At 49.6% G+C, this 25060-nt stretch overlaps 9 protein-coding genes across 9 annotated transcripts; 4 read left to right on the top strand and 5 right to left on the bottom strand.

Moving 5' to 3' along the window:
- Positions 1–27: 27 nt before the first annotated feature.
- Positions 28–1681, top strand: J7337_005981 (uncharacterized protein; the record flags this gene model as incomplete). Its single annotated transcript, XM_044823650.1, has 3 exons — positions 28–454; positions 645–1181; positions 1257–1681. 3 exons carry the CDS (start codon positions 28–30, stop codon positions 1679–1681), a joined length of 1389 nt encoding a protein of 462 aa, XP_044682141.1.
- Positions 1682–2960: 1279 nt separating this feature from the next.
- J7337_005980 (uncharacterized protein) lies at positions 2961–4037 on the bottom strand (the record flags this gene model as incomplete). The annotated part of the gene is made up of 2 exons (XM_044823649.1): positions 2961–3792; positions 3856–4037. The coding sequence occupies 2 exons, from the start codon at positions 4035–4037 to the stop codon at positions 2961–2963; spliced, it is 1014 nt and encodes a 337-aa protein (XP_044682140.1).
- Positions 4038–4747: 710 nt separating this feature from the next.
- On the bottom strand, positions 4748–7073 carry J7337_005979 (uncharacterized protein; the record flags this gene model as incomplete). The annotated part of the gene is made up of 5 exons (XM_044823648.1): positions 4748–5378; positions 5429–6272; positions 6323–6708; positions 6761–6977; positions 7034–7073. The coding sequence occupies 5 exons, from the start codon at positions 7071–7073 to the stop codon at positions 4748–4750; spliced, it is 2118 nt and encodes a 705-aa protein (XP_044682139.1).
- A 2315-nt stretch (positions 7074–9388) lies between these two features.
- Positions 9389–13792, top strand: J7337_005978 (uncharacterized protein; the record flags this gene model as incomplete). Its single annotated transcript, XM_044823647.1, has 2 exons — positions 9389–11029; positions 11081–13792. The coding sequence occupies 2 exons, from the start codon at positions 9389–9391 to the stop codon at positions 13790–13792; spliced, it is 4353 nt and encodes a 1450-aa protein (XP_044682138.1).
- Positions 13793–14122: 330 nt separating this feature from the next.
- On the bottom strand, positions 14123–15035 carry J7337_005977 (uncharacterized protein; the record flags this gene model as incomplete). Its single annotated transcript, XM_044823646.1, has 4 exons — positions 14123–14454; positions 14510–14655; positions 14707–14803; positions 14861–15035. The coding sequence occupies 4 exons, from the start codon at positions 15033–15035 to the stop codon at positions 14123–14125; spliced, it is 750 nt and encodes a 249-aa protein (XP_044682137.1).
- A 2250-nt stretch (positions 15036–17285) lies between these two features.
- On the top strand, positions 17286–19353 carry J7337_005976 (uncharacterized protein; the record flags this gene model as incomplete). The annotated part of the gene is made up of 5 exons (XM_044823645.1): positions 17286–18041; positions 18089–18321; positions 18371–18952; positions 19016–19141; positions 19194–19353. The coding sequence occupies 5 exons, from the start codon at positions 17286–17288 to the stop codon at positions 19351–19353; spliced, it is 1857 nt and encodes a 618-aa protein (XP_044682136.1).
- A 264-nt stretch (positions 19354–19617) lies between these two features.
- Positions 19618–20714, bottom strand: J7337_005975 (uncharacterized protein; the record flags this gene model as incomplete). Its single annotated transcript, XM_044823644.1, has 3 exons — positions 19618–19695; positions 19746–20087; positions 20139–20714. 3 exons carry the CDS (start codon positions 20712–20714, stop codon positions 19618–19620), a joined length of 996 nt encoding a protein of 331 aa, XP_044682135.1.
- Positions 20715–21873: 1159 nt separating this feature from the next.
- Positions 21874–22134, top strand: J7337_005974 (uncharacterized protein; the record flags this gene model as incomplete). Its single annotated transcript, XM_044823643.1, has 1 exon — positions 21874–22134. The coding sequence occupies one exon, from the start codon at positions 21874–21876 to the stop codon at positions 22132–22134; it is 261 nt and encodes an 86-aa protein (XP_044682134.1).
- An 890-nt stretch (positions 22135–23024) lies between these two features.
- Positions 23025–24927, bottom strand: J7337_005973 (uncharacterized protein; the record flags this gene model as incomplete). Its single annotated transcript, XM_044823642.1, has 2 exons — positions 23025–24461; positions 24844–24927. 2 exons carry the CDS (start codon positions 24925–24927, stop codon positions 23025–23027), a joined length of 1521 nt encoding a protein of 506 aa, XP_044682133.1.
- Between the last annotated feature and the right edge of the window lie 133 nt (positions 24928–25060).

Below are 25060 nucleotides of genomic sequence, written 5' to 3'. Positions count from 1 at the left end.
TCTTCCTCTTCTTTTTTTTCGCCCATCATGCCCGCCGCTGTCTTCGCCTCTTCCGTTCAGCGATCTCTTCTCTCGTCTTCGCTGCGCCGTGTCGCTGTTAGTTCATCCGCCATCCGCCCTGTCCGAGCTTCCTTCGGTGCCATCCAAACCATCTCTCCCTTCGCCGTCCGCACAATGGCTTCCCACCAGAAGATCAAGGTCAAGAACCCTGTCGTCGAGCTCGACGGCGATGAGATGACCCGCATCATCTGGCAGGTCATCAAGGATAAGCTCATCCTTCCTTACCTCGACATCGACCTCAAGTACTATGATCTTGGTCTTGAGTACCGTGATGAGACCAACGATCAGGTCACCATCGATGCCGCCGAGGCTATCAAGAAGTACTCCGTCGGTGTCAAGTGTGCTACCATCACCCCCGATGAGGCTCGTGTCGAGGAGTTCAAGCTGAAGCAGAGTAAGTTGATTCCCATTCCGGCCCTGTCTTAGTTCGCGTTGCGCCTCGATGTTCACCCCGCCAATCGCAACCCCGCATACATGAGGCATGCAGGAAAAGCAACATGAGGGGAAACAAGCAGCAGCAAAAGCGAATGAAACCTGCAGTAGTCAGCTTAACAAAATTGAATTCGGCTAACTTGCATGTCCAGTGTGGCTTTCCCCCAACGGAACCATCCGAAATGCCCTTGGTGGTACCGTCTTCCGTGAGCCCATTGTCATCCCCCGCATTCCCCGTCTTGTTCCTGGATGGAAGAAGCCCATCATCATTGGCCGTCATGCCTTTGGTGACCAGTACCGCGCCAAGGATGCTGTCCTGCCCGGCCCTGGTAAGCTCTCCATGGTTTACACACCCGAGGGTGGCCAGCCTCAAGAGATTGAGGTCTTCCAGTTCAAGAACGGCGGTGGTGTCGCTCAGACCCAGTACAACACCGACGAGTCCATCACTGGTTTCGCTCACGCTTCCTTCAAGCTGGCTCTTGACAAGGAGCTCCCTCTCTACATGAGCACCAAGAACACCATCCTCAAGAAGTACGATGGTCGATTCAAGGATATCTTCCAGGAGATCTACGAGTCCACCTACAAGAAGGACTTCGAGGCCAAGAAGATCTGGTACGAGCACCGTCTCATTGACGACATGGTCGCCCAGATGATCAAGAGCTCTGGCGGTTACATCATGGCCCTCAAGAGTAAGTCTATCCTCGTGGTCTGAACACTTGTTCAGACTCTTTCTTTTTGAGACGCACGAAAGCTAACATCTACAGACTACGACGGTGATGTCCAGTCCGACATTGTCGCTCAGGGTTTCGGCTCTCTCGGTCTCATGACCTCCGTTCTCATCACCCCTGATGGCAAGACTTTCGAGTCTGAGGCTGCCCACGGTACTGTCACTCGCCACTACCGTGAGCACCAGAAGGGCAACGAGACCTCCACCAACCCCATTGCCTCCATCTTCGCCTGGACCCGTGGTCTCATCCAGCGTGGCAAGCTCGATGACACCCCCGAGGTTGTTGCCTTTGCCGAGAGCCTCGAGCAGGCTTGCATTGACACTGTCGATATTGACGGTATCATGACCAAGGATCTTGCCCTTGCCACTGGCAAGTCTGAGCGCAAGGACTATGTCACCACCAACGAGTACATGGATGCCGTTGAGCGCCGCCTCAAGCGAACCCTCAAGGAGAAGCTGTAAACACATTGCCATCTGTCGTTTTTCACAGCCTCCCTTTAGCCTCTAATTCCGCTTCCACCTTCCTGGCCTCTTATGCCTCCGCAAAGAGTAGCCGCTATTTCATGAACTCTTAAAAGATCGGCGTCGAATATGTTGTCACAACCTGAATAGCATCTCACAGTCTTGAGAACCACAAGAGCGTCACCTCTTGCGATCTCTTGGCCACTCACTTCCTATGAAGAAAGGAAGTTGTCGTCGTCAAGAGCAATCATGAACCGGAACCTTCTGCATAGACACATGCAGTGGGCTAACGACTTATGAAAAGCATTCCTCCATCGTCATTGTGGTTGGATAGGATGTTGGGTTTTCTGAATATGTAAAAGCAAAGATTTGAAGAGGAGACAGCATGTATCATGCCGCCGAATATTGGAAAGCAGATGCCATGTAGAAAGCAAGCTTGTTCTTAGCATATAGACAAGATGGGATACCCAGCTTTATAGTTTTCTTCACCTAGATCTTCCCCGGCCATTCGCCTTGTGACCACTCGTTCCCCATAGTGCATTCCTCCTAGTCCTCCTTTAGTCGCGGATCAAAGGGTGTTAGAGTCATAAGATGTGCTCAAATTGAGCATAAAGCAAATCTATTGGACCTTGAAACATGTCCCTGGACCTCTTCTCACATGTACGATACAACAATACACAGCTGCTCTTGGTAGATGCCGCTTCAGACGCCTCTTTTTGTCATACTGCTTGCTGTCAACCCTCGGTAGTTGTCCGTAGCTAGCGTAACCGACACCCAATCTCCAAAATAATTCCCTGTTTCAGAAAAGCAACAATAGCAACCAACTCCCTGTTTCCCTTTTCCCCCGTTCCAAAGAAAACAGATGTGCGTGTTCCTAGCTTCAGCGTCTCTATGCAGCCCCGTAGCGGGGAATGCCTCGGCTTAAGCCCGCACGTGTATATAAAAATGAAAAGAATCGTATAAAAAGGCTGACATCAAAGACTGACAAGTACAGAGGATAAACACACCCGTAGGCCCGGGTTGACCCGATCGAGATGGCCTCGGTTGGCCGGAAGGAAAACCGCGGTTGTCGAGGCATGCTATTCTGATGCCGGGGATTTTCGCATACATACGGATTCTGTCCGTAGGGCTCTGTTCTTCGATTTCGATATGTAGTAACACAATTTTGCAAGCTTTGACCATACAGTCGAGAGCGGCTACTCTCGCTCTAGCAATAGCACCCTTTATTGCAAGGTTGCGTGTCTGGACACAGACGTATCTGATCAGCCCTATGCCGGGCCTATTCAGCAGAAGCTAGAGGCGCCTCCTTGTCCTTCTTGGACTTGCGTGCGCTTGGTGTTCCTTCTGCTGCTTCGCTCTTACGCTTCTTCTTCGTTGGCCTCGTTGATGAGCCACGAGGCTTGTATCCCGTGTCGTCTTCTGCGTTTCTCTTGCGCTTGCCCCTCACAGCAGGTGTTGAGGCAAGCTCCTGATCCTCATCCATGCTGGCGTCCACATCACGATCTGCGGCTGCTGCTGAGCGAGCTGCAGCACTGACGCGCTTGCCCCTTGTGCTGGCTCTTCCACCGCGCTCACCTCGTGATCCACGCGTCTTACGCCCGCCGGTATGGCCACCTTCAGCATCGTCTGCGTCTCCATGTGCTTCTCCGTCCTGGAGGAAAATCTTGGGGGCATGTTTGCGCAGCCAATTTGTCACACTTGTAGGATTCTTGAGATGGGGATGTGATTGATGGTGGTTACCAGGATGAGCGCGGGGAGCGAGTGTAGGAAGCATATTCTCAGGGTTGAGGGCCATGTCGATTTCGTAGATGTAGTTGTCGATGTCATCGGCAGATAAGAAATCGGCAGGATAAGTTTCGCCGTCGACAGCCTTAAGATCGTTGACGATTTGTGGTAATGTCTCCTTGGCGCTGCTGTATGATGAATGTGGTACACTCTTGACGAGGTCTTCAAGCTTCTTCTTGGGTGTGTCCTTAGGTAGCTCATGTCCTTCATCCAGGGGATGGACAAGCGCATCGGCTTGGGTTGGAGGCTCGAGGGACACATCGACTTGTTTCTCGGGAGGAATTTGAGGCGAATTGTTGATTTCGAGTAATAGATCCAATAAGCGGCTATTGGTAGTAGGTTAGTATCGTGTCTGCTGGTAAATGGTTGATGGACTGGAGATAGCCTACTCGTTCTCAACAGCCAAGCGCTTGACCAATGCAGCAGCCTTGTCTTCTTGCTTGTGCAACTCCTCGCCATCATGCATCTTGTGATCGAACACGATGCGCATCTTTCTATACTTCTTCTTCCATGATTTGTACCCAGCGCGATGACGAGTGGCGCCCTCTGTCTTAACGGGGGACTCGTCCATTGCGAGGGAGGCTGTGATGGACGCGCGATCGGGCGAGAGATATCGTCTACGAATGAAACGCGCTGTAGGGTTTGCGAATATAATCGAGATACGAAACGATCAATCGCGTGGTGTTTTGTTGATGATACGAGTTGGCGATGTTTGTCGATGCTGAGGGAAACAATGGGACAAGGAGAGAGTGCCAATAAGATTTGATGTTTTGGCGCATTCAGTTCTGTTCAGGGCCAGGCGAGGCCGAACCAAACCAAACCAGGCTGTGACGGGACCTACGGGTCTCTTCCATTCAGGCGGTGTTGTTCTCACATTAGACCGGTACGTACCTTACAGTAGCTCAGGCACCCTTGGCGGTTAGCTCCCACGCCCGGTTCTAAAATGTTCCGCTTAACGACTCGGAAAGGCTTAGGGTAGCACGCGACAGTAAAATGCAACTTTGAAGATATCACAAGAGGTGTGAGATTGATGAAAGAAGGAGATTAAAGAAATGACTTCTTTTGGTGACTTGCTTTAGTTTGCTACTCGTCAGTAGTCTGGCCATCACACATAGATTCAGTCTCAAGGTCTTCAGTGATTCAGAAACACATCAACAGCACTATTTCACTGTTGACGAGGTACGAGAGGACCTTGGAAGGAATAGTTTGTACCAAGTTGCAAGCTTTTAGTGTGCCTTCATGATCCGGAAATCCCATCATCTATTCTTCAAAGCCAAAGTATCATGGTGATACCTCCTTTCCCAGTGTGTCTAGTTCCTCCTTGATGAACTCGGCAGCATTCATCATCTCTGTGCTGCCATATACAACCCTCTTCTTAGCCCTGTCGCCCCCTGTTCGACTCACCCACTCCTGCAGGTTACCATATTCATCAATGCTACCGCCACCAACTGTGAAAACGACAGCTTCACTGAATCCTTGTCTTCTTTGACCAAAGCTAGCTGTCTGTCCGGACACTTGGGAACCAGGCATGCCACCTGGAGTAGTTCCAGCCCCAGACCGCATGGCACTTGGTGCAGGCATGCTGCCTCGAGCATTGGCGGATCTAGGATCGTAGTACTTGTAGTCCTCTGTCTTGGCAATAGCTGAAGAGGAGGCTGACGAAGGATCCATGATCGATTCGACGATCTTCGTAACTGTGAAATCGCGATCGACAGGGAGGAAGTTTTTCACGCCACTGATGAGGCTTTCAAAGTTTGATGAGAGACCAGTGGGCACGCCTGATTCTTTGAGGCGGTCGGTAAGACGAGACGACATAGATGAGAAGCGGCCGAAGAGGTCTGAAGTTTGAGCAGGCTGAGCAGTATTGTTGTTGATGGTAGTGAGTTGTGTCATCTTGGTTGTAGCGCGAACCCTGTCCTGGTCAGTATACGCAAGACAAATCAATGCTTTCAAAAAACTTACTGTCGAACGTAGGGCAGACATGACACATCCGCGCCAGCTTCTGAGAGGGCCTTTCCGAAACCCTCGAATTCTTGTCGGTTCACCTCTTGTTCCGTACTCAAGTACCAGATGATGAACAACCGCAGCTTATCAGCGGGTTCAGAACCCTTGGTACTGTCACTAATAATTTCCATAATCTGAGGTTTGGTCTGCTTCACAACATTCTCCTCCAGTTGGAAATAGTTGTCAAGCTGGCGATCCTTTATTCCTGTCAACAAAGCCGCCAGGATGTTCATATGCATGTCGAGAATGCCTTTACGTTCTCTCATTTCAGGAAGTAACGTTATTGCCTCCTTGAGATGCTGAGCGCTAGCGCTGGTGTCGGCCTGCAAGTCCTCAAAATTTGTAACACCAGTCCTTTTCGTAATCGCAGCGGTTTCTTCTTTGTATTTGGTCAATTCAGCATCGATATCCTCCGCTACTTGAGGGAAAGGGCTGCCAGCGTTTTTGGCCCAGAAGAAGTCGTTTGTAGTCAAATCGTAACCCTTCTTCGTGGGACCCTTGGCAGGGTTTCCTTCTTCCGCAGGGCTTTCGATGGTGATGCGGTTGAGCTTCATGTTGAGAACATCGTGAACCAGACTTTGATATGTCCAAGAATGAGAAAGCATTGGCACCAAGTCAACGTTTCGATCGAGAAGAATGAGTACGGGTCGGGAAGAGTGAGTATTTGATGAAGCGTTCGTTCGCGGTCCAGAGAAGAGGTTGTCCTTTGAGTTGAGAATATGATCTCGGAGTTTTCGGTCGAGTCGCGCGGCGACCATATCTGCAGGACCGTTCTTGGGGCATCGGATAATAGGAATGACTCCTGTAAAATTTATCAGCATGTCGAGTTTGAACACAGAATGTCTGGCATACCCATAGTAGCAATTACACTGAATAGACCGCTGACGATTTTATCCACTACGCGATCAAGCTCCTCGTCGCTGGTGTTTGCACTGTTCAATGCCCAATATGTATGCTCTTTTTGCATGCCCAGACTGAATAGATCTGGTTCAGCGACAATGAAATTTAAATATTGGTCAAAAAGCTGAGCAATGTGTTCGGATGTTCCAGCAGCAGCAGTTTGTGTAGCGAACTCCTCAAGCAGGACACGAGGGAGAGAGGATAGAAAGTTGATGTAAGCGGGAGTGTAAAGCCCCTTCTGTAAGTCGGATGTAATGGCTTGGAGGTTTTGCGCATTCGGTTCGAGGAGGTAGATGACCGGGACATCGGGGATGGGGTGCCTTGCGCCGCCAATGTGCCTGCGCAGCCCATGTTAAACATTGTATATCTTTGTGAGGCTCGTCGACTTACATGTGCATGGTTACGCCCATTGACCGCAAGTCGCTGACGCGCATAACACTGCTGATAACATCCCGACCAAGATCATCAAAGACCAGTACCTTCCAGATAGGGTTGCCATCTGCATCGAGGATAGGCGCAACAGGAGCGAGTAAACCATTGGCATGGGCTTCGTCGGCCTCGGAGGATTCGACACTCTCGTTCAGGTTGAGGATTTTCTTTAGCGACGCTGAATAAGAATTAGTCAAAGAACGAGGGCCGCACTGAGTATTGAGCATCGCAAACCTATTTGGCGATCGCGCAGAGAGTTTCCCTTGGTTGCCATATTGGCAGATGACGTCGGGACGTCGAGAGCTTAAGGTGGTGGGTGATAGTGGGATGTAATTCAGGAGAATGGCCAGGTCGCTTGTTCACAGAGGGCTCGATTGTAGGAGGCAACGTAAATCGAAACAAGATATTGTAGCCTTAGAGGATCCTAGGTATAGAACCTTAAGCCAATCTTCAAGTCAAGAAAACGTATCAATTAGGTTGATGGCAGCTTGAGGCCACGATCCAATACTACGGTTGCTGGAAAGCTTCCCCGATGGCGCGCAAGCTGGAAGCACGGACCGATGCAAGCGCCGACACGATTGGATATGGAAAGTGCCACGGTGCTGGGCCCGCTGATTTCTCAAAGGGGCACTTGCCAGTTCAGTTGCCCACCGTCATGATCGTGTTTGTGCCTGAGATATGGGGCCACATCATAGACAAACACGTCGAGGTCCGTTCTCTGAGCTCCATGCGAAATCGCCAGGGACTTCTCTTCATTCTCTTCGATCTGACGACACTTCATCAACCACCATCAACCATCGCGACAAACGCTGACTGGCGCTCAGCAGGTCAAACGCGTTTATATATAAGCTGCGCTTGGTATTTTAATTCCCATCTTTGTGCTCATCCTTCGGATCTGCGCCCGCGTCAACCGCCTTGTCCTGGCGAACCAACGGGTCACCCTTGTGCTGCTCTCTTTGCCTCTCCGACAGGTCACACCTCCGTTCGATAATGTTGTAAACACCACGCGACTTGCTCAATATACAGATGGCAATAGAGTTGCTCCGCATCTTTTGGTAGGAAGACGGACAGATTTACTGTACTGAAGGAGCCTTATCTGAATCAAAGGGTATGCCCAAACTTGACCCCATTCCCTTTTCCACCCTGCACCAATCAACCTCTTTACCTCTGTCGCGTCATTCTGCATGGCTCGGTCATACTGCCCGCCATCATGAACCAAAGCAGCAGCATCGTATCTGTGATATCTCTATAACAATGGAACCAACCACCACTTGGACTCTCTGCAGCATTTAAATTGCGAGATGAAGAGATGGTTACCGTCGTGGAGACTTGCTTGGAGATAAAAGCTCCTCAGCATCGTCTTCTAGGGGCGAAGAGCTGTGGCGGCTGGGTAACCCAGAGAGGTCCAGGTGACGAAAACCAGGCATCCACAATCTGGCCAGTTTGCAGGCGAACGCGCACCTAAAAAAGCTGCGGCACGAGTATTTGATGATATAAAGAGCATTCATTCATTCATTCAGAGTCAAAAAGGGCGTCATGGCTGTTGATCATCGTCTTTGCGACGTTGCAGGCGCCTGTCTTTCCAGGCGCTTGCTTGGGTACAGGGGCTGGAAATAACGCTGTCTTCAGCTCCAACTTCTGCTCAGCGGCACCCCAAGACAGCAACATCACAGGGACTACGCTACACTAAAATGCGGGTGCACACTCATCTGAAGGAAACAGTGGCTCCACCACCAAAGTCATTCCAGAATGCCACTACCTACTACCTATTTTCCAACAAAGCAATCTGAATTGCTTCAGAGATCAAATCTTTTCGACAAAGCCAATTTTTATTTTATTTTAAACTTTGGTTCGAGTTTATCATTCTCGATTTCCCTCCCCCCTCGAGTTTCTTTGTCGACGAGCCTGTCGCACTCAATTCTTTGTCCAACCTTTGGTCAACCAGCCATACACCCTTTTGCTAAACCACCTAACGGCCTCTTATTAATGGAAGATGGATGGATGCTCTTTATCAACGCCCTCTACGCCTTAATCCTGCAGAAAATTCACGAGAATCCTTTTATACTATTTTCACATCACTTACTTCACTACTGACCTTCTAGTTCTTGTTGCAGACTTTGCTGATGGTTGTTTTTGCGTTCTCTAGACTTTCAGCTTCATTCACCTTGTCCCTTTCTCCAAGACTTCGACCCTTGTCTGTCCGTCCGTTTATCGACTAGCGTATTTCTATGGTGGGCCACCTGCATATGCGATAGCCGAAAGCCTCTACCTAACAGCAAGACACTTGCATAAAGTCACTTATCAGCTTAATTTACGTATGTCAGTACATTATTTCTCGCTTTTCAGATAAGGCTACGTCAACCCCCAGCCACGCCCTCGCGCTGTTGCACGAGGCTCAACTGACTGCCCTTACTCATTTCCTTCATCACGTCCTTCGCGTTTACACACTCGCACCTCATCTTAAGGTAGCAATGATTGCTAATATCACGCAATAGCTCTTAAAGCTGTTCAGGATAATTGACCCTTGGTCTCTGTGGTCGTATTACTGTTGTAGCAGCTGCCTCTTCTAAACACAGCATCTATCACAAGATGCAGTCTTGGTCAAACAATGGCCAAAGCGGCGCCGATGAGACACAGCATCAATGGCACAATAACTATGCTTTTGCAAGCCAAGGCGGCCAATTTGACCCCCATCAGCCTTGGTCACAGCCTGTGAGTGAGCAGTCAGCCTACTCACAACTTAATCCTCAAGATGCTTCCCCATCAAACTTTTTCGACTCTGATCAAAGTCACCCCTTCCTCTCAAGCACTCTGCATGGCTCTCAACAGGACCAAGCAAGCTACCACCCAAGCCATGACTCTCTCTCCATGAACCAACAATATCCACAACAGTCACAAGATGTAATGGACACAGATTTCAGTGGAATTCACACTGATATCTACGGTCAACACAGCAAAATGAACCTGGATAACGCCATGGCTGGCATTGGACAACTATCAAGTCATCCTCAGTCTACCAATTTTCCATATTCTATGGCACCACAAAATGAGTCATCCTTCGAACCTTCTATCCAGCAGTTTTCTCAGCAGCATGTAATGCCACAAACGAGTAGGCAGCAGAGCCATACACCAGTGCAGCAGTTTGACGGCATCCCGTCTGCTTATACCCCAGGTCATAATTTCAGTCGACCACCCCAGCCATCCCCGGTCCAGAATCAGCAACAGTACAACCAAGCTGCTTTTTCACCTCCAGTGAACGGCCAGACGCCTCAACCACGACCGACTGAACAACTGAACTTCCAACATAGCCATCCGCAAGCACGACAGCAACCTCAGCCTCAACAGCAACCTCCTAAGCCTCAGCAGCAGCTGCAACAAAACCAACCGCAACAACCACCACCACAGCCTCAGTTTGCTCCTAAGCAACCTATGGCCTATCCCCAAACCTCGCAGCCTCTGCCGGGTCAGAATTTCCAGCAGCCGATACATCATCCGCAGCCACCCCACTTCATCAATAACGCCACATCACCACCCACAGCCAACACGCAATACATTCTGTCACAACCAGGCACGAATCAAGATACCGGAACCCTTCAACCCGTGACGAACGAACTGCCTCCCAAGAAGAGGAAGCGGGCAGCGAAGACTGAAGTCAACACTCCTACCCTGACCCCAGAGCCCACTGCAGCATATGTCGACTCGCCTGTTGGTTCTCCTGCTGTGAAAAAGGTTGATGATCTCGATGGCCTCTCAGCTCCGACTCCCACGCCTGAAGAAGCCCAGTTAATCAACCAGTTCGATAAGCGCACCAAGGCCGCCCAAGCCAAATTTCCTGCTATCAAAGGGCTTCCTCATTTGGTTCATGAGGGAACAATCAAGCTTCCCGCACCTAAGAGCTATGATAAGCTTGCCCCTCTTGTGGCACTGCCACCCCGTAGCGGAAGGCAGATGGTCCCTGAACTTGGTTACAGTCTTCCCTGTGAAGTCCAGGGGCGTTTCACCAGCCAATACCGCCCCTCTCCAGATAAAGGCGGGCTTGACGAGAGGCGCATGGAGGCCAAGGTGCTTTTGGATGACTTTGATCGTTCCATGAAGGGCTTAGGCAAACGGCGTCCCAAATACACGGAGTACCCGCATGCTTTCAAAGAGCAACTTAAATCTGATGAGGCCTCGAAGAACAAAGCTGAGAAAAAGGCAAAAAAAGAGCTTGAGGAAGAGCGTGGTAAGCCCGTAAGTTATCCGGTACAGTCTTTGGTAGGTTCTATGTCTAACCATGTCCAGATCCGTGCAGCTACCCGCCCAGCCGACCCTGCTGAAGCTGCTGCATGGGATGCCATCGGGATGGTGCACATCGAGCAGTCTGTTGCACGTACCAATGCCCTCATTGCATCCCGTGTTCAACAAGCAGGCGAGTACTTCATCAAACTTCGCACCGACATGAACCGTGCCAAGCAGGAATTCGACCAAGCTATCAAGGACAAGAAGCCGGAAGATGTGATTGCAAAGGACCGACAGGACTTTGAACAGAAGAAAGAAATACTCTACCGAGCTTTGGATGCCACTATCGAGCATGCAGATGATGCGGTATTGGATAACCTCGGCGGCCACCAAAAGCTAGTTTTAAGTTTGGTGAATGCGCTGATCATGTGTATCAAAGCGAGTGACTTCTCGGGAAAACTCCCCAAGATTGTCCTTGAGATGTTTACACATTTTCCTATGACGAAAAAGATCGCCGAGACAACAAACTTTGAATCAGTGAGGAAACGGTTTGCCGATAAGGGAGACTCGGAGGTCAAAGAGCTTGTATCAGAGATAACAGTCAAAGTCAAGAAGCTCAAGGCCAGTGAGCCCGAAAGCACAGGCTATCAAGGCACTTCTGCGTCAAGCAGAGCGAAGGCTAAACCGGGGACGGAGCCTTCGGCCAAGCGTGGGCGAGACGAGGAGGCTGAAACAAGGACGGTTAAAAAGATTGCAGTAGAATCTAGCGGCAATGCTCTTAGCAGGAAACTTGCCCAGCCCAAGATTCAACTTCAATCAGCATCCAAAACCAGTGCAGCAAAGGCAGCAGCAGCTTCTATTCTGCCTGGCAAACCCAGACCAGTAGCCAAACCTGCACCAAAGCCTGAAACCAAAGCAGACGTGAAGGTCATAAGTGACGACAAGATAAAAGCCGAAGCGAAGCCATCACGAACTGAGACGAAACCACCGGCACCTCGAAATGGGACTACAACCGCTCCGACCTCAAGCTCAGCCAGCGCCTTGTCCGGTATTGCTTCGCTACTAGACTCGATCAATGCACCAAAAGCCGAGGCTCCTGTTGCACAAAAGGAGACAAATGGGACTGAAATCTCCGAATCGCCCGAAGAGAAGGCCAAGCGTCTCCGAAAAGAGGCTCGCCGTAAGCTTCGAGTCAGCTGGAAGCCTGAAACCGAGCTTGTTCAGATTAGGATCTTCCAGAAGGAAGAAGCCGAGGACGAAGGACGAGAGTCGAACATGACCCGAGATGCCGCCGACGATCGATCTGAAGGAATGGTACTCAAACAGCGTGCGAACCAAGAGGAAGAAGAGGAAGATGAAGACGTTCCTTATCAACCTTGGATGGGACCTGTCGCGATCGACTTCTCTAGGCTGCCAACAGATGTCCGAAACAAGAACTTCGTTACTCGAGGCGGAAATGTCACTTTTACAACAGACGAACAGCAGCGCATCGCCGATAGGGAGCAACGGGAGCTCATGGCTATCTATACCGACCCCGATGACATACCACCCTCACCCAAGTCACCGATACTCGAGGCTGCTGGAACTGATCAACAGAAGACACAATTTCTGCCTGATGATGCAAAGTTCCAAGAGATCCAGCATCGATGGCGTGATGAGCAGCAAATGGGATCTGATGGAGCACTCTACACGGCCCTACAACGCATCGAGGCGAAGAACAATCCAGCGACTCGTCTCGATTCGATTCTAGGCAACCTCCGAGGCGTCTCTTCGGTGGCTCGCACATCCCCTCAACATGCTTCTCAACCACAGCCCCATCCGGCGCTAGCTAATGATACTCTACCTCTTATCGCTGGCCGTGCCGTGTTGGAACAGGTCATTGCCCTGCTCAAATCCGATAAGGTCAAGAGCTGGCGAGACTCGAACCCAATCACGAACGATGTCTGGCGTGCTTTCCATTACTCCGACATGCCTACTCGTCTTTGCGGAGGTGCCATTGAAGGTGTGGCCAAGTCTCTCTCAGGCATGCCATTTCCCAGCAACTCGCCTCCAGAATGGATTCTTCATGATCAAGAGAAGGTCCGCGAGTGGCAAATGGGGCACAACAAAGAGCTGGTATCTCGACAGAAAAGAGCAGACGAAGAACGTGCGCGCGCAGAAGCGGAGGCCAACGCCTTGCAAGCAGCAGCTGTCGGTGCTTCGTCTGGCCAAGCCCCAGCCAATCCTCAGGACTGGGCGGCCTATTATGCTCAGCAACAACAGGCCTATGCGCCTTACATGGCTTTGTTGCAGCAAATTCAGCCCCAGCCACAGACGACGACTGCACCTGCGCAGCAGCAGCCGCAAATCCCCGATATCCAGCTCCAGTCTATCCTGGCCGCTATCAACCAGCCGTCGCAGGCTTCAGGCCAAGCCTCGACCGCAACCCCAAATGCTGCTTCATATCTCAACCCCAACGATCCTTCATATCAGCAGTACATGGTGCTCACCCAAATGGCACAAGGACAGCAAGTCCCGCCTCCGCCTCCACCACCCGCAGCGGAACGAGAATGGGATAGAGACAGAGCATACAGCCGAGATAGAGACCAAGACCGCGGTTGGGACCGTGAACGGACATATGACCGCGACCGGGATGGAAAAGACGGAAGGAAGAAGAAGCCTACTCTGCCGCCACACAAGCCTGCTAACAAAGCACTCATTGGCACCAAGCCTTGTACTTTCTGGCAGCAGGGCAAGTGTGCTAGAGGAGACAAGTGTACATTTCGACACGACTAACGATGAGCTATATAAAGCTTGATTACTATATTGAACCTGGCTTGGAGTTTAGAAGTGGGATATATCATGGTGTATTTTTAATGTAACCAAAAAATTAGCATCAGCCAAGGTCAATCGGGGATCAAGACATTCGAATTTCCTACAGCATGTACCCAAGGGCGTGGTATGCGCTATTGCAAGAAAATAGAAACATTTCATATCTCACGTCGTTAGCATAACTGTGATTACAATCTCAACTGTATATGGACGGGCCTGATAACTGCGGCCGGTTTTAATCATTGATTGATGTCCTCAACTTTTAGATTTCGGATATTCAACTATATCGATAACCTACTCGGCAGCAGCCATCTCTGTGTCACCCTCTCCAGCCCTTTTGACCAGTCCACGCAGGCTCAGATCATAGACAACATCCTCGACTCTCTTGACGTCATACTTGACAGCATCAGCTCGCTTGCGGAGAATGTCATTCTTGAGGTTGAGAAGCTGGAACCCGGCGAAGAGATCCTTGATGAACCCGCTAATAACGAGAGGAAGCTCAAAGTCTCCGAGGGTGACAGCGTTGGGAGCAAGACGAGCAAGCTCGTTGGTGAGGTCCGTCAGAGATAGGAGATACTCCTCGATGGTGAAGTGGAAGGCATCGCGGTCCTTGAGGTTTGTGGGGACTAAGGGCATGTTAGCGTCAAGGTTTCTATATAGGCTTGGAGATGGCTCGCGGACCTTGGAAGACCTCGCCAACTTGCTCGAGAGTGAGAAGGCGACCGAGAGAAGCAGGCTGGGCGTCAGAGCCTAGACCGCCGAGCCAGGCAGTGTAGACAGCGGTGCCGATGGCATTTTGAACGGTCCTCGCCCATTTGCTGTTGTACCTGTCGCCGAATCAGATTTTGACGCTTTTTGACATGGCTGGGAGATCGTACTTGTAATATGGGTGCTTGCTGGCTACCTCATTCAGCTCCTTCACAATAGTGACCTCTTCCTTGATAGCATCCTCAACCTGTGATACAAGCGCAGGGTCTGCATTTTCTCTAATCAGCTTTGTGCATTACGAACAGTGACATGTGAAAAACTGACAGCGAGCGCGGGGCGTAGAGTGGACGCGAGAGAGAAGACCTTGAGCGGTGGCAACGGCGCGCTCGAGACGCTGGATAATCTGGGTGAGGTTATCACGAACGGCGGTCTCTTCATCGAGCTTCTCCTGGAGGTGGGAGAAGATGGAGGGATCGAGAAGAGGAGTGTCGGAGGACATGATGGCGGTTTGATGGAGGGCGAATGAGGCTCTGCGGATGAGGCTCTGGAGAAGATGGAGGTTGGAGCTACGCTAGTTGTTGTTTGTTCATTCAGATGACGGGCGATGGGTATTTGCCTAGCACTAGGTTGCCATGATCACGAAAGGGATCTACAGCAAAGGAGTGGAGGTGCGAGACCTATCTTTATTCGGGCTACAATCATCAACTGTCATCGACATCGCATATTACACATAGCAAAGCAAGATCACGAAGACGAATGGAGTTCTTCCTCACTGCCCAGGCAAGCCCGAGCAAGCAACGAAAAACAAAGAGCTCAAAAAGTGCATTCGCGTCACCTGGAGGCAGTGTAATACCAGGGACACTGTGGGTGGAATCATGTGCAAGCACAGAGGAGACCACCCGAGTTTCAAAAATAGGAATAATCACGATTGATGTCCTTAGACATCTTTCAGAGATTAAACTGAAAAGAACAGATACTACACTTGATCTAAGCCAAAAGGCAAAGAGAGCTAAGGAGAAAAGAAGAAAGGAAAAGCGTAGCTTGGAGGGGCAGGGCGAGATTATATACTAGATCTGAAGGCGGTGAGAGGCAGAGTGATTTGAAGAGTGGCAGAATTTGGGCCAATGAAAAATCGAGATCATAGCAGGCTGAGGATGCTGCCTGTTGATTCACAGTGAGTAGGAGCGCCCCACCGAGAGTGGGAGCTTCGTGTGAAGGCCTGAGGCTGTATATGCTTTGCGGATTGATGCCTCAGTATCGCATTTCACGACCTCGTTTTCCCAACAAGAATCCACAAATGCCGCCTCATGTCGGGCCCAATTTTCCAGCCAAGGCGAAGCTCATTCCGTCGATGCGAACTTCATCTCTACCTAGAGATGTTGCCCTGATGCAGCTTGCTTGCCCAAAGCTTCGAGCTATGTTTCCTCCGAGCCAACCAAGATTCACATCCTGACCACTAAAGACGACTTTCAAGTTCACGATCTGCAGCCTTGATAAAGTTCTAAATGTGATCCGAGTTCCAATGCTCGCCAAGCTTCAACGCCGACTGTTGGTGGTGCCTATGGAATGCCCATGGTGTGTTACGCGGTTTCGAGAACTTCTCATAAGAAAACCGGCCAGTCCGATACATGCATTCCTAGCTTTCCCAATAGTCTCTGATATTGGATACTATCTGTTATACATACTTCATACATTCTCGAAACGGATGGTCTGAAGACTCCCGACGCGGCCCGAAAGTGGGTTTCTGGCCTGAGACACCGTTGGCTCTAAAAGTGATCAACCAATGCATTCCAAGATTCGGACGGCATCATTGGCGTTTGCCCTCAGCTAATGGTCTAGCTTTGACGAAAGCATGAATCCCTCCCCCGTAATATATAGACGAGCAACGCCCAACCCCTTGCCAAGCAAATGTCAAGCACCGAAGGACCAACAGGCAAAATATTGGTCAAGTGATGGTCTCGTTCAAGCGGGGAGACACCAAGTGGCCGACTAACAAGTCAAAGCTTGGACAATATTCGACCAGAGAAACGCAAGGAGAGGCGCAACAACCACGGTTTTTTGCTTGTGAGCACCTCATGTAAGGAATGAAAGACATGAGGTCAAGGTTTGTAACACATATTCGCACAACCTTTGATGCAACCTGACGGAACTTACTTCACTAGAAGTCATTATCTTTTGATAAGGGATGAAAATTTGCGAGTGTAAGTCCTACTTTATGTGAATGCCTAAATGTTTGTCTGTAGTACAGGCTTCTCCCGCGCTTCTAGAAGCAATGGTTCACCAGTTCCATGGCTGAGGGTTGTCAATACCTCAAGCTTCGTGCTTCCTGATATGGCAAATGATATTCAGCATGAGGAAAGAGAAACACCCCTTTCAGGTATTGAAGGGCTGTTTGGGAAGGAGTAATACCAGGACCCGCTCTGTCGGAACGGTTGGTAAGGATTGTGTTGCTGTTCGTTGGTGGTACCTGCCATGAACAATATGAAGTGGCTTAGTATTGTTCTTCAGCGCCCACCTCCAGAATGGGAACGTGAAGAATAGCCCCAACTCCAACACCAACATGCTCACAATTGATGCTGTGATATATGATTGATATCTTGAAGTTGATGTCATAATATGATATCCAAATTCGATACAAAACAGCCAGTTCCCTCCGATAGTTGAGCATCTCAGCAAGCTCAACCTCAACTTGACGAGCAGACCTGCAATCTTCATATCGATATCTCTTTACAGTTCAATCTCTATCGCCATGTTGGTGACCAATTCTCTCAAGGTCTGGGGCCTACTCTTTAGTGTAACCTCTGTTCTGGCAAGCCCAATTGTCCTCGAATCTCTGGATGAGACCCCTGCCGACTGGCAGGAATCCGACTCACCAGACCCTGATCAGATCATTGACTTCTCTATTGGCCTCCAGCCTGAAGATAGCCAGCTGCTTGATACTACTCTCTATGGAGTCTCAGATCCCGACCATCCCAATTACGGCAAATATCTCTCACGGGAATCTGCCAAAGCACTACTCAATCCATCTGGAGAAGCTACTCAGTCCGTCAAGCATTGGCTTACAGATGCCGGAATCCCCGAGCACCATGTCCGTGACGAGGGCGAATGGCTCCATGTGCGCACGACTGTCAGCCAAGCCGAAGGAATGTTGAGCACCCGCTTCTCTGTCTTTGCTCGCGACAATGAACGGATTGTCAGAACCAGAGAGTACTCAGTTCCTCATGAGATCGTCCACCATATTGCAACTATCCAGCCCACCACATTCTTTCCTGTCTTTGATAAAAAAGGAAATATCGATGACTCCGGGCTCAGACTCACAAAACGAGACGACAAGTACGGAAAGAAGCCACCAAAGGACGGTAATAATGGCGGCCCGGGACCCATAAACTTAGAGAAGTGCAAGACGGAACTGACGCCCGCCTGCATTCGAGGGATCTACAAGATGCCAAAGAACTATCCAAAGGCGGAGAAGGGATCCTTATACACAGTCGTCAGCTTCCTCAACGTAAGTATACTTGGCGTCCTGGTAGGCTGTTTACTGACGTATGTTAGATGACTGCTCAAAACGCGCAGCTCCAAGAGTTCTTCCGACGCTTTGCCCCTGACCTCGAGGGCGTCACTTTCCGCAATGCATCTGCAGCAGGTGGAGAGAACCCACAGAGTGCCAGAATTCGAAGCAACGAGGGAAATTTGAACACCCAGTATGCCATCTCCTTGGCCCACCAAGTCTCAGTGGAACATCTTACTGTTGGAGGCTTCAATTACGACTTCAGTCCGGATTTGGAGTGAGTATCTTTGGGATCATCCAAATATGCGCCACTAACTGTATCACAGCTTGCAGAAGGTGCCTGGAGACTTCACTCGATCCATTGAGAATTGGCTTGGATTGGCTGAGTATCTTTTGAACCTGCCAGACAAGAAGCTCCCACAAGTTGTCTCCATCTCGTGGGGTAATTACGAGCAACATATTCCCAAGGCGTATGCCCGACAGGTTTGCAACAAATTCGGTCAGATCGGCACACGTGGTGTCTCAATCCTAGTTGCAGCTGGCAATTTCGGCGTTGGTGTCTCGTGCCAGTCAAACGATGGAAAGAACACTACGAAATTCCTCCCGACTTGGCCCAGCGTCTGCCCATATGTGACGTCCGTTGGCGGCACAGAGAGAAACAGTCCCGAAAGGGCTTGGTTGGATACTGAGTATGATCAATCTGGTGGCGGCGGCTTCTCAGATCTCTTCTCCCGCCCGGCGTACCAGGATAAGGTCGTGAAAGACTATCTGAAGAAGAATGAGAAGAAATGGAGGCAATGGAAGAACTATATTAGCAAGGACGGGAGAGCATTCCCCGACGTTTCTGCTCTCGCAAGTGGCCATCAAGTTATGGTCAATGGCCAACAATTCACTGCAGGTGGAACCAGGTAAGTTGTGTGTTCATGCAAAACGTACCTAGCCAACGTACCTGACTGACATAAAGACTCAAGTGCGGCGGCCCCTACAGTTGGTGCGATAATTGCTTTGCTCAACAACGAAAGGTTCAAGAAGGGCAAGTCTGCGATGGGATTCCTGAACCCCTGGCTCTACAAAACTGGCCAGGCAGGGTTTACCGAGTAAGTATCCGAATAGTTGGCGTCGTTGAAAAGTTGCTAACCCAGCCCCTAGCATCTTGGAGGGAAAGACGTCAGGCTGCCCCGGTGTTAGTCTGGAAGGGTTCCCTTCTCCCGAGATCCCCAACGCGGGATGGGACGCCGTCAAAGGATGGGATCCCGCCACTGGCTTCGGAACACCGCGATTTGACAAGTTGAAGAAACTTGCCACTTAGGAAGAGCTAGCTACCAAGAAGGATGGCGGATTGTCCAAGAAGCGGCCGGATGTAGGCAGTAATTGTAGCGATATGCTCTAAGGAAGTGATGTGGGGTGGCTACAATGTACAAGAGGAGGTCAAGGCGTATACATGATTCGATTCTAGCTAATCTCTTAGAGATATAACATAGGCAACAAGAACATTTTTGCGACAACTATATCCACAGTCCATCTCCTATAGTGATTGCAATAGTATTCAGCCAATACCTTTCAGGGACTCCTCTTAAGATCCAAAGACCTTGGACCAGTCCTGCTTCTTGAAGTATTCCTCAGCAGTGCTGAGTTTTGGTGCAGACTTGAGCTAAACTGGAGTAAGTGATTGTGTCAAAGTAAAGGCGATTATGAACTTACACTGCGAGGATGAACCACAGTTGGGTCATCTCGACCCTCGTAGCCAAACTCATTAAAGTAGGAAAAACAGTCAATCATCTCGCCCAACAACTCGTCAGACACACCGGGGGGGATAGAATTGTCGTCTTTGATGGCCTTTGACGGGACACCAGTGGCTTTTGTGAAGGTAGCAGCGATGTCATTGGCAGATAGCCACTCTCTGTAGGCGATGAGGTTGTGGCCTGCAGGTTCATCAACGATGAGTGCCTTGACGAAGGGGCCGGTATCCTCTTCAGGGGAGATGTAGGGGAACTTTGTGTCGACGTCAAGAGTTGAGACGAAGTGAGCGACTCCATCGGCGTTCTAGACATGCGTTAACTGCGTTCGCTTACAGTGAATAAATCATGGACTGACCTTGAAAGGCTGATTCGGCGGTAAAAGAACAAAGTTGCTTAAAAAAAGGCCAGCTTGGTAGACACTTGTCTTGGTCCACAGATCAGGTTGTTCCCTTTGAGCATACTCCGTCGCTCGAGCCTTGCCATCAAAGTGGTAGACACGAGTATATTTACCTTTAGACCACTTCTCCGAATGAGACAGAGATGAGAGAATAAAGCGGTCGAGAGTGGGAACTTTAGCGGCAATGTCAATGACATTCTTCAGCTGCTGTTCTTCATGCTGAGCGGCCCAGTCATTGAGGGCCTGACCAGGTTTAGTCTTGGATCTGTTGGACTCGTTATAGTAAAGACCCCAGAAGTCGCTGACAGCGAAGATAGCGTGAGCCCCCTGGAATGCTGCCTCCAAAGAAGAAGGGTCATCGAGATCTGCTTGGACGACTTCAGCGCCCTTGGAAGATAGAGCTTTGGCTTTGGCGCTGGAGGTGTTGCGGGTGAGGGCGCGGACCTTCCAGCCTGGCTCGGAGAGGAAGACTTCGGCGACGGAACCACCTTGATTGCCTGTGGCTCCGAGAATAACGATGAGCTTGGGAGACATTGTTGAAGTTGGGATAGGGAGTTGAGGGATTTGAAGTCAAGGATACAATAGATAGCTGTTGAGTGAAGTTGATGAGTGCTGTCTGGGTCGAGGGGAAGACCTCCTTATATAGCCAATCTCATGACAATGACTACATATTTGTGATGAACAATCTGCAGTTATGCTTTATCAGCATTATAGAGTCTCTCGCTGTCGCCATCGATTGTCATGTCGTTGTTGAAGTTGCTGGCAGCGGATGCCGCTCTTGGCCCCACAATTGTCCGCTCTGCCGCTCCGAGTGTGGGTCCGGAGCCGGCGTAATAAACTCAATCTCATTATCGTTTTCCAATGACGGAGGAACTGACCCCCGACTCTCCAGTTCTTTTTCGTGGGCGATTCACTGTGGTTGATATGGGGAGTGTTTGCCTGATCGATGGCATTCACTGATCTAGCCGATAGACTCAGTCACTCCAGCCCTGGATGGTTAAGATGAGTATAGCAGCGTGCAATGGTTAATCACTGTCTGTTAAAGTTGGATATAAAAAGGACCGCAATAGCCAACTCCCCAGTAACACAACAACAGAAAAAGCCAACATTATAGCTATTCAATTAAGTAAAGCTAAATAAGCCACTAGAAGAAACGACTGTTATAGATAAACTACTCCAGCCAAACAGCAAAACAAGTCACATCATGACCTTTGACCCCACACTTCCAATCTACAAGCACGAGATTCCAAAGAAGTTGGTGAAAGACAATACCAAGCTTGACGAAGCACTCATTGACATTTTCGGAGCCTGGGACTTTAAATTCGTCAATCGCTATGACACAACAAAGGAAATGATCACAATCGAAACAAATGATGATAGGTCGATGGACTTGAAGAAAAAACTGCAAGAGAAGGAAGCTATGGAGCAAGACTAGCCTTATTGATAGTGAGAAAATGGAATAAAGTCGCTTGATTCGGCAGTACAGCAGTGAATAAGATTACTTTAAAAGCATACAGTGAAGTGAATCGTACCAAGGAATGACTGTATCTTGATCATATGTCGAGCGTGTCATGCGAGATTCAGTGTCTTGAATCGAGTATAAATATTGCGTCGACTATAGATATTCTAACCTCTACCTTACCAACATTGCCCAAACCATTAAAACACCAAACTGAAAACAAACAATATCGCCATGACTCCCGAGTACGAAACAACCTTTAGCCGCACTCTTCCCTTCACAACCCACAAGATCCCCCAAGAGCTGGTAAAGAATGAACAAGAGTTCTACAATGCTCTCTGCGACAAATTCGGCGCCTGGACATGGGTATGCGAGAAGAAGGAGGGGAATTATGTAGTTGAAACAAATAAGGAGGCGCCGGAAGACTTGAAGAAGGATCTTCAGGAGAAGGGCGTCTTGAAGGGTGATGAACACCTGATTCAAGCCGCTTGTTGATTCAAAGCGAAGATGGATATAAAGGTCGGGCGGAGACAATAGAGAGTCCGCACCACTGATCCGTAATTTGGAATATTTGCAACATGAGATGTAATTAATTAATTAATTGATTAATTGGAAAGCCTTGAAATTGTAGCGCCAGTGGCTTGCTTATCTCACTGCGGGTGACGTTGACATGAACGGACTCGAGCGGCCCTTGTCCGCTCCCACTTCCCGTTCTCATTCCGGGCCGCTCTCGTAAGATTGAGCGGAGGTCTTCCTCCAAGGAACTTACCTGTAGGTACAGGTACTCTGGTATGAACCCAGTTACCTTGAGCCACTCGACTATGTCGCCCTTTGATATGAGATCGTGCTGATAGACTTTTGATCCTGTATCAATATATAAGGTAGGACATGGATCTGTCACAATGTTACCTATACTCCAATAGCGTCAGCATTTATTAGGGTTTTCGTATCTGCCCCCGCGTCTCCTATAGAACATATAATATAGGCGATATGATATCTGCCAACCATTATGATCGAGCTGTTGCATCATAGCTTCCAGACTGAGGCGCAAGCTGTCACAGATGTCAGCTGATGAGCTGGACTACATGGCCAAGTCGGATATCAGACATCCGCTCCAGTAATTATACAATTAGGTTTGCTGAAGAGGCACCTACTTGTACACACTTAGTTAGCACATGGCGATTCTAGAGGCACGGCATACGTTGCCCAGTCTTGTCAAGTCACTAGTGGTATATTCTTAACCAGATTTCCTGATTCCTTGAAGATATAATAAAAAACATTGAAGCCGTGTAGTGTTGTTATACAGTAGGTAATCCCAATTTGCCCTGATCCTTTATGCCAATACACCTTTACTCCGTTAACCAACGTCATTACAATTTCATATTTTAGTGTCGAGGCTCAAGAATGTCTAAATAGTCGCCGCATAGGGTCGAAAAGGAAATGTATGTCTCGTTCTTGAAGTCTGTTAAGACACCACCGAGTTGATCCTCTGGTGCTCCCGAGTCGGGATATACTGTCTTGTAAATCCACTTGCGTCCGTCAATGAGCTTATCAGTGATGGGCGCATCTTGCCTCGTAGCTTTGAAGCCGGCCTGCAACAGAGGCATGGCGTAGGGGTGGAACCAGTACTTCTTGAAGTCGGAGATGAGGTTTCGCTTGCTGCATGTGGCATGGTAGAAGCCGAAGATGCTACGTGTAGCGACGTTTGTGTCGAGATCTAGGCTGCCTACCCAGTCACGGGCGGACATTGTGGCTAGCTCGGCGGGGAGAGATTTGAAGACCTTGATGAGAGAGTGGTACACGTTCGATGGCATCTGGATGCGATAGGGCTTGAAGTTCTTGCCCACGTCGTAGACATCCTTGAACATGGTGGCTGTGTTATCCGAGTTGTTGTAGTTGAGCTTGTTCATCCATCTATGGGCGAAACATCCAGTCTGCACGAAATCCGACTCGAAATCGATGGCGGCATGGTACTCAGTGATGTTCTTTGTTTCGATAGTGGTGGCATTGTCGCCCATGCTGGCCATCATGTAGTCATTCTCAAGCTGCTCGGCGCGAGAGAGCTCCTGGCGCGCATAGAGTCTAGCGAGGTAGATCTGATCCGACGTCTTGTATTTAAAGTTGGGGTCAAAAGTCTCCTCCAAACTGGCAATGCCAGCGTTGATAAAGTTGCGCAAATCCCCGACAGGTCCAATGACACTTCCTGAATTGAAGTACTTGGCGTCACGATATGTAACATCACCGCCGCCAGTCTTGGGACCATAGACGTTACCAGGAAGATGGGATCCGGGGATCTTGGTGCACTGGGCCTCGTGTAGGGCCGGCCAACACATCTTGTCGGCACCCCAGAATAGAGTTTGCTTCAGTCCGCGTTTGTGGGCTTCCTCAACGGTTATGCCAAAACGGTCAGCCAACCGGCGGTCGGCATCAGCAGCAACCTTAAAGTAGCGCTCAATCACAACCTCGACGGGCAGCTGGGCCATGACATCGTATCCATCGCCGAAGAATACGAGGTCGTCATCGTCTCCGCCCTGGGGGAGTTCGTCGAGGTACTTCTTGATCGAGTACAGCTTAGCTGTATGCGCGGCGGAAGCGTTGTATTTGCCCTCGCCCTTCCAGCCAACCATGTACGGGGCGGGATATCGGTTTACAAGGGCGGAGGTGACGATGGCGCAGAACATATCATTCGGGTTCGAGGCGGGCAGCAGGAAATGCAGCTGCGACGTCTTGATGACCTTCTTCTTTGGCTTCGAGGGCGCATGGACCGATGGTGAAGCCCCGGTCGATTTGGATCCAGACGATAACCCATGTGAAGGTGTCCACTGCGGCAAGTGTCAGTTTTTACGAGGCAGCAAATGAGGGCGAGGCCTGAACGGAACCCACGACATCTGAATAAAGATAATAAGTCTCAAAAAGGATAAAAAAGACCAATACGCATGCAGCCACCATCGCCGTTCGGCGGTAAGGCGATGTTTTTTCCGACATGGCAGCGATGGCCATCTTTTTGCTACTCTCAACACACAAGAAGCGAATGAATGAACGAATGACTGATGCAGGAAACGAGCGACCCAGGGACACTTAAAACATTGTGTTGAGTAAGGATCTCCCCAGGTAAATATAGATAGGTAAAGATAGGGGTTGCGTGTTAAACTTGATCAGGGAGAGAAATCGATAGTACACTACGTAGTAAGGGGGATGGCGTACGATACCCCACTTGTCCAATTTCAGATCTGATGTAAGCTCTAAGATTCGCTGTGCAGCCGTCTTTGGGCTCTTGTCAGCTGCCATGGCGTTCTTAGCACGCCTGTTGGCGTGTTTTTTTTTAAAGTGCAGCCGTTACAGGTACAGCGTCTTTAATCATTTCACGTGATGATAATGGTGTCTGAGCCAAAGAGATTCTCTCTCTCTCTCCTAATAAGTT

This window comes from Fusarium musae, chromosome 4, assembly GCF_019915245.1.
Source record: "Fusarium musae strain F31 chromosome 4, whole genome shotgun sequence".
In the NCBI taxonomy this organism is placed as follows: domain Eukaryota; kingdom Fungi; phylum Ascomycota; class Sordariomycetes; order Hypocreales; family Nectriaceae; genus Fusarium; species Fusarium musae.
This window is presented reverse-complemented; position numbering and strand designations above follow the sequence as displayed.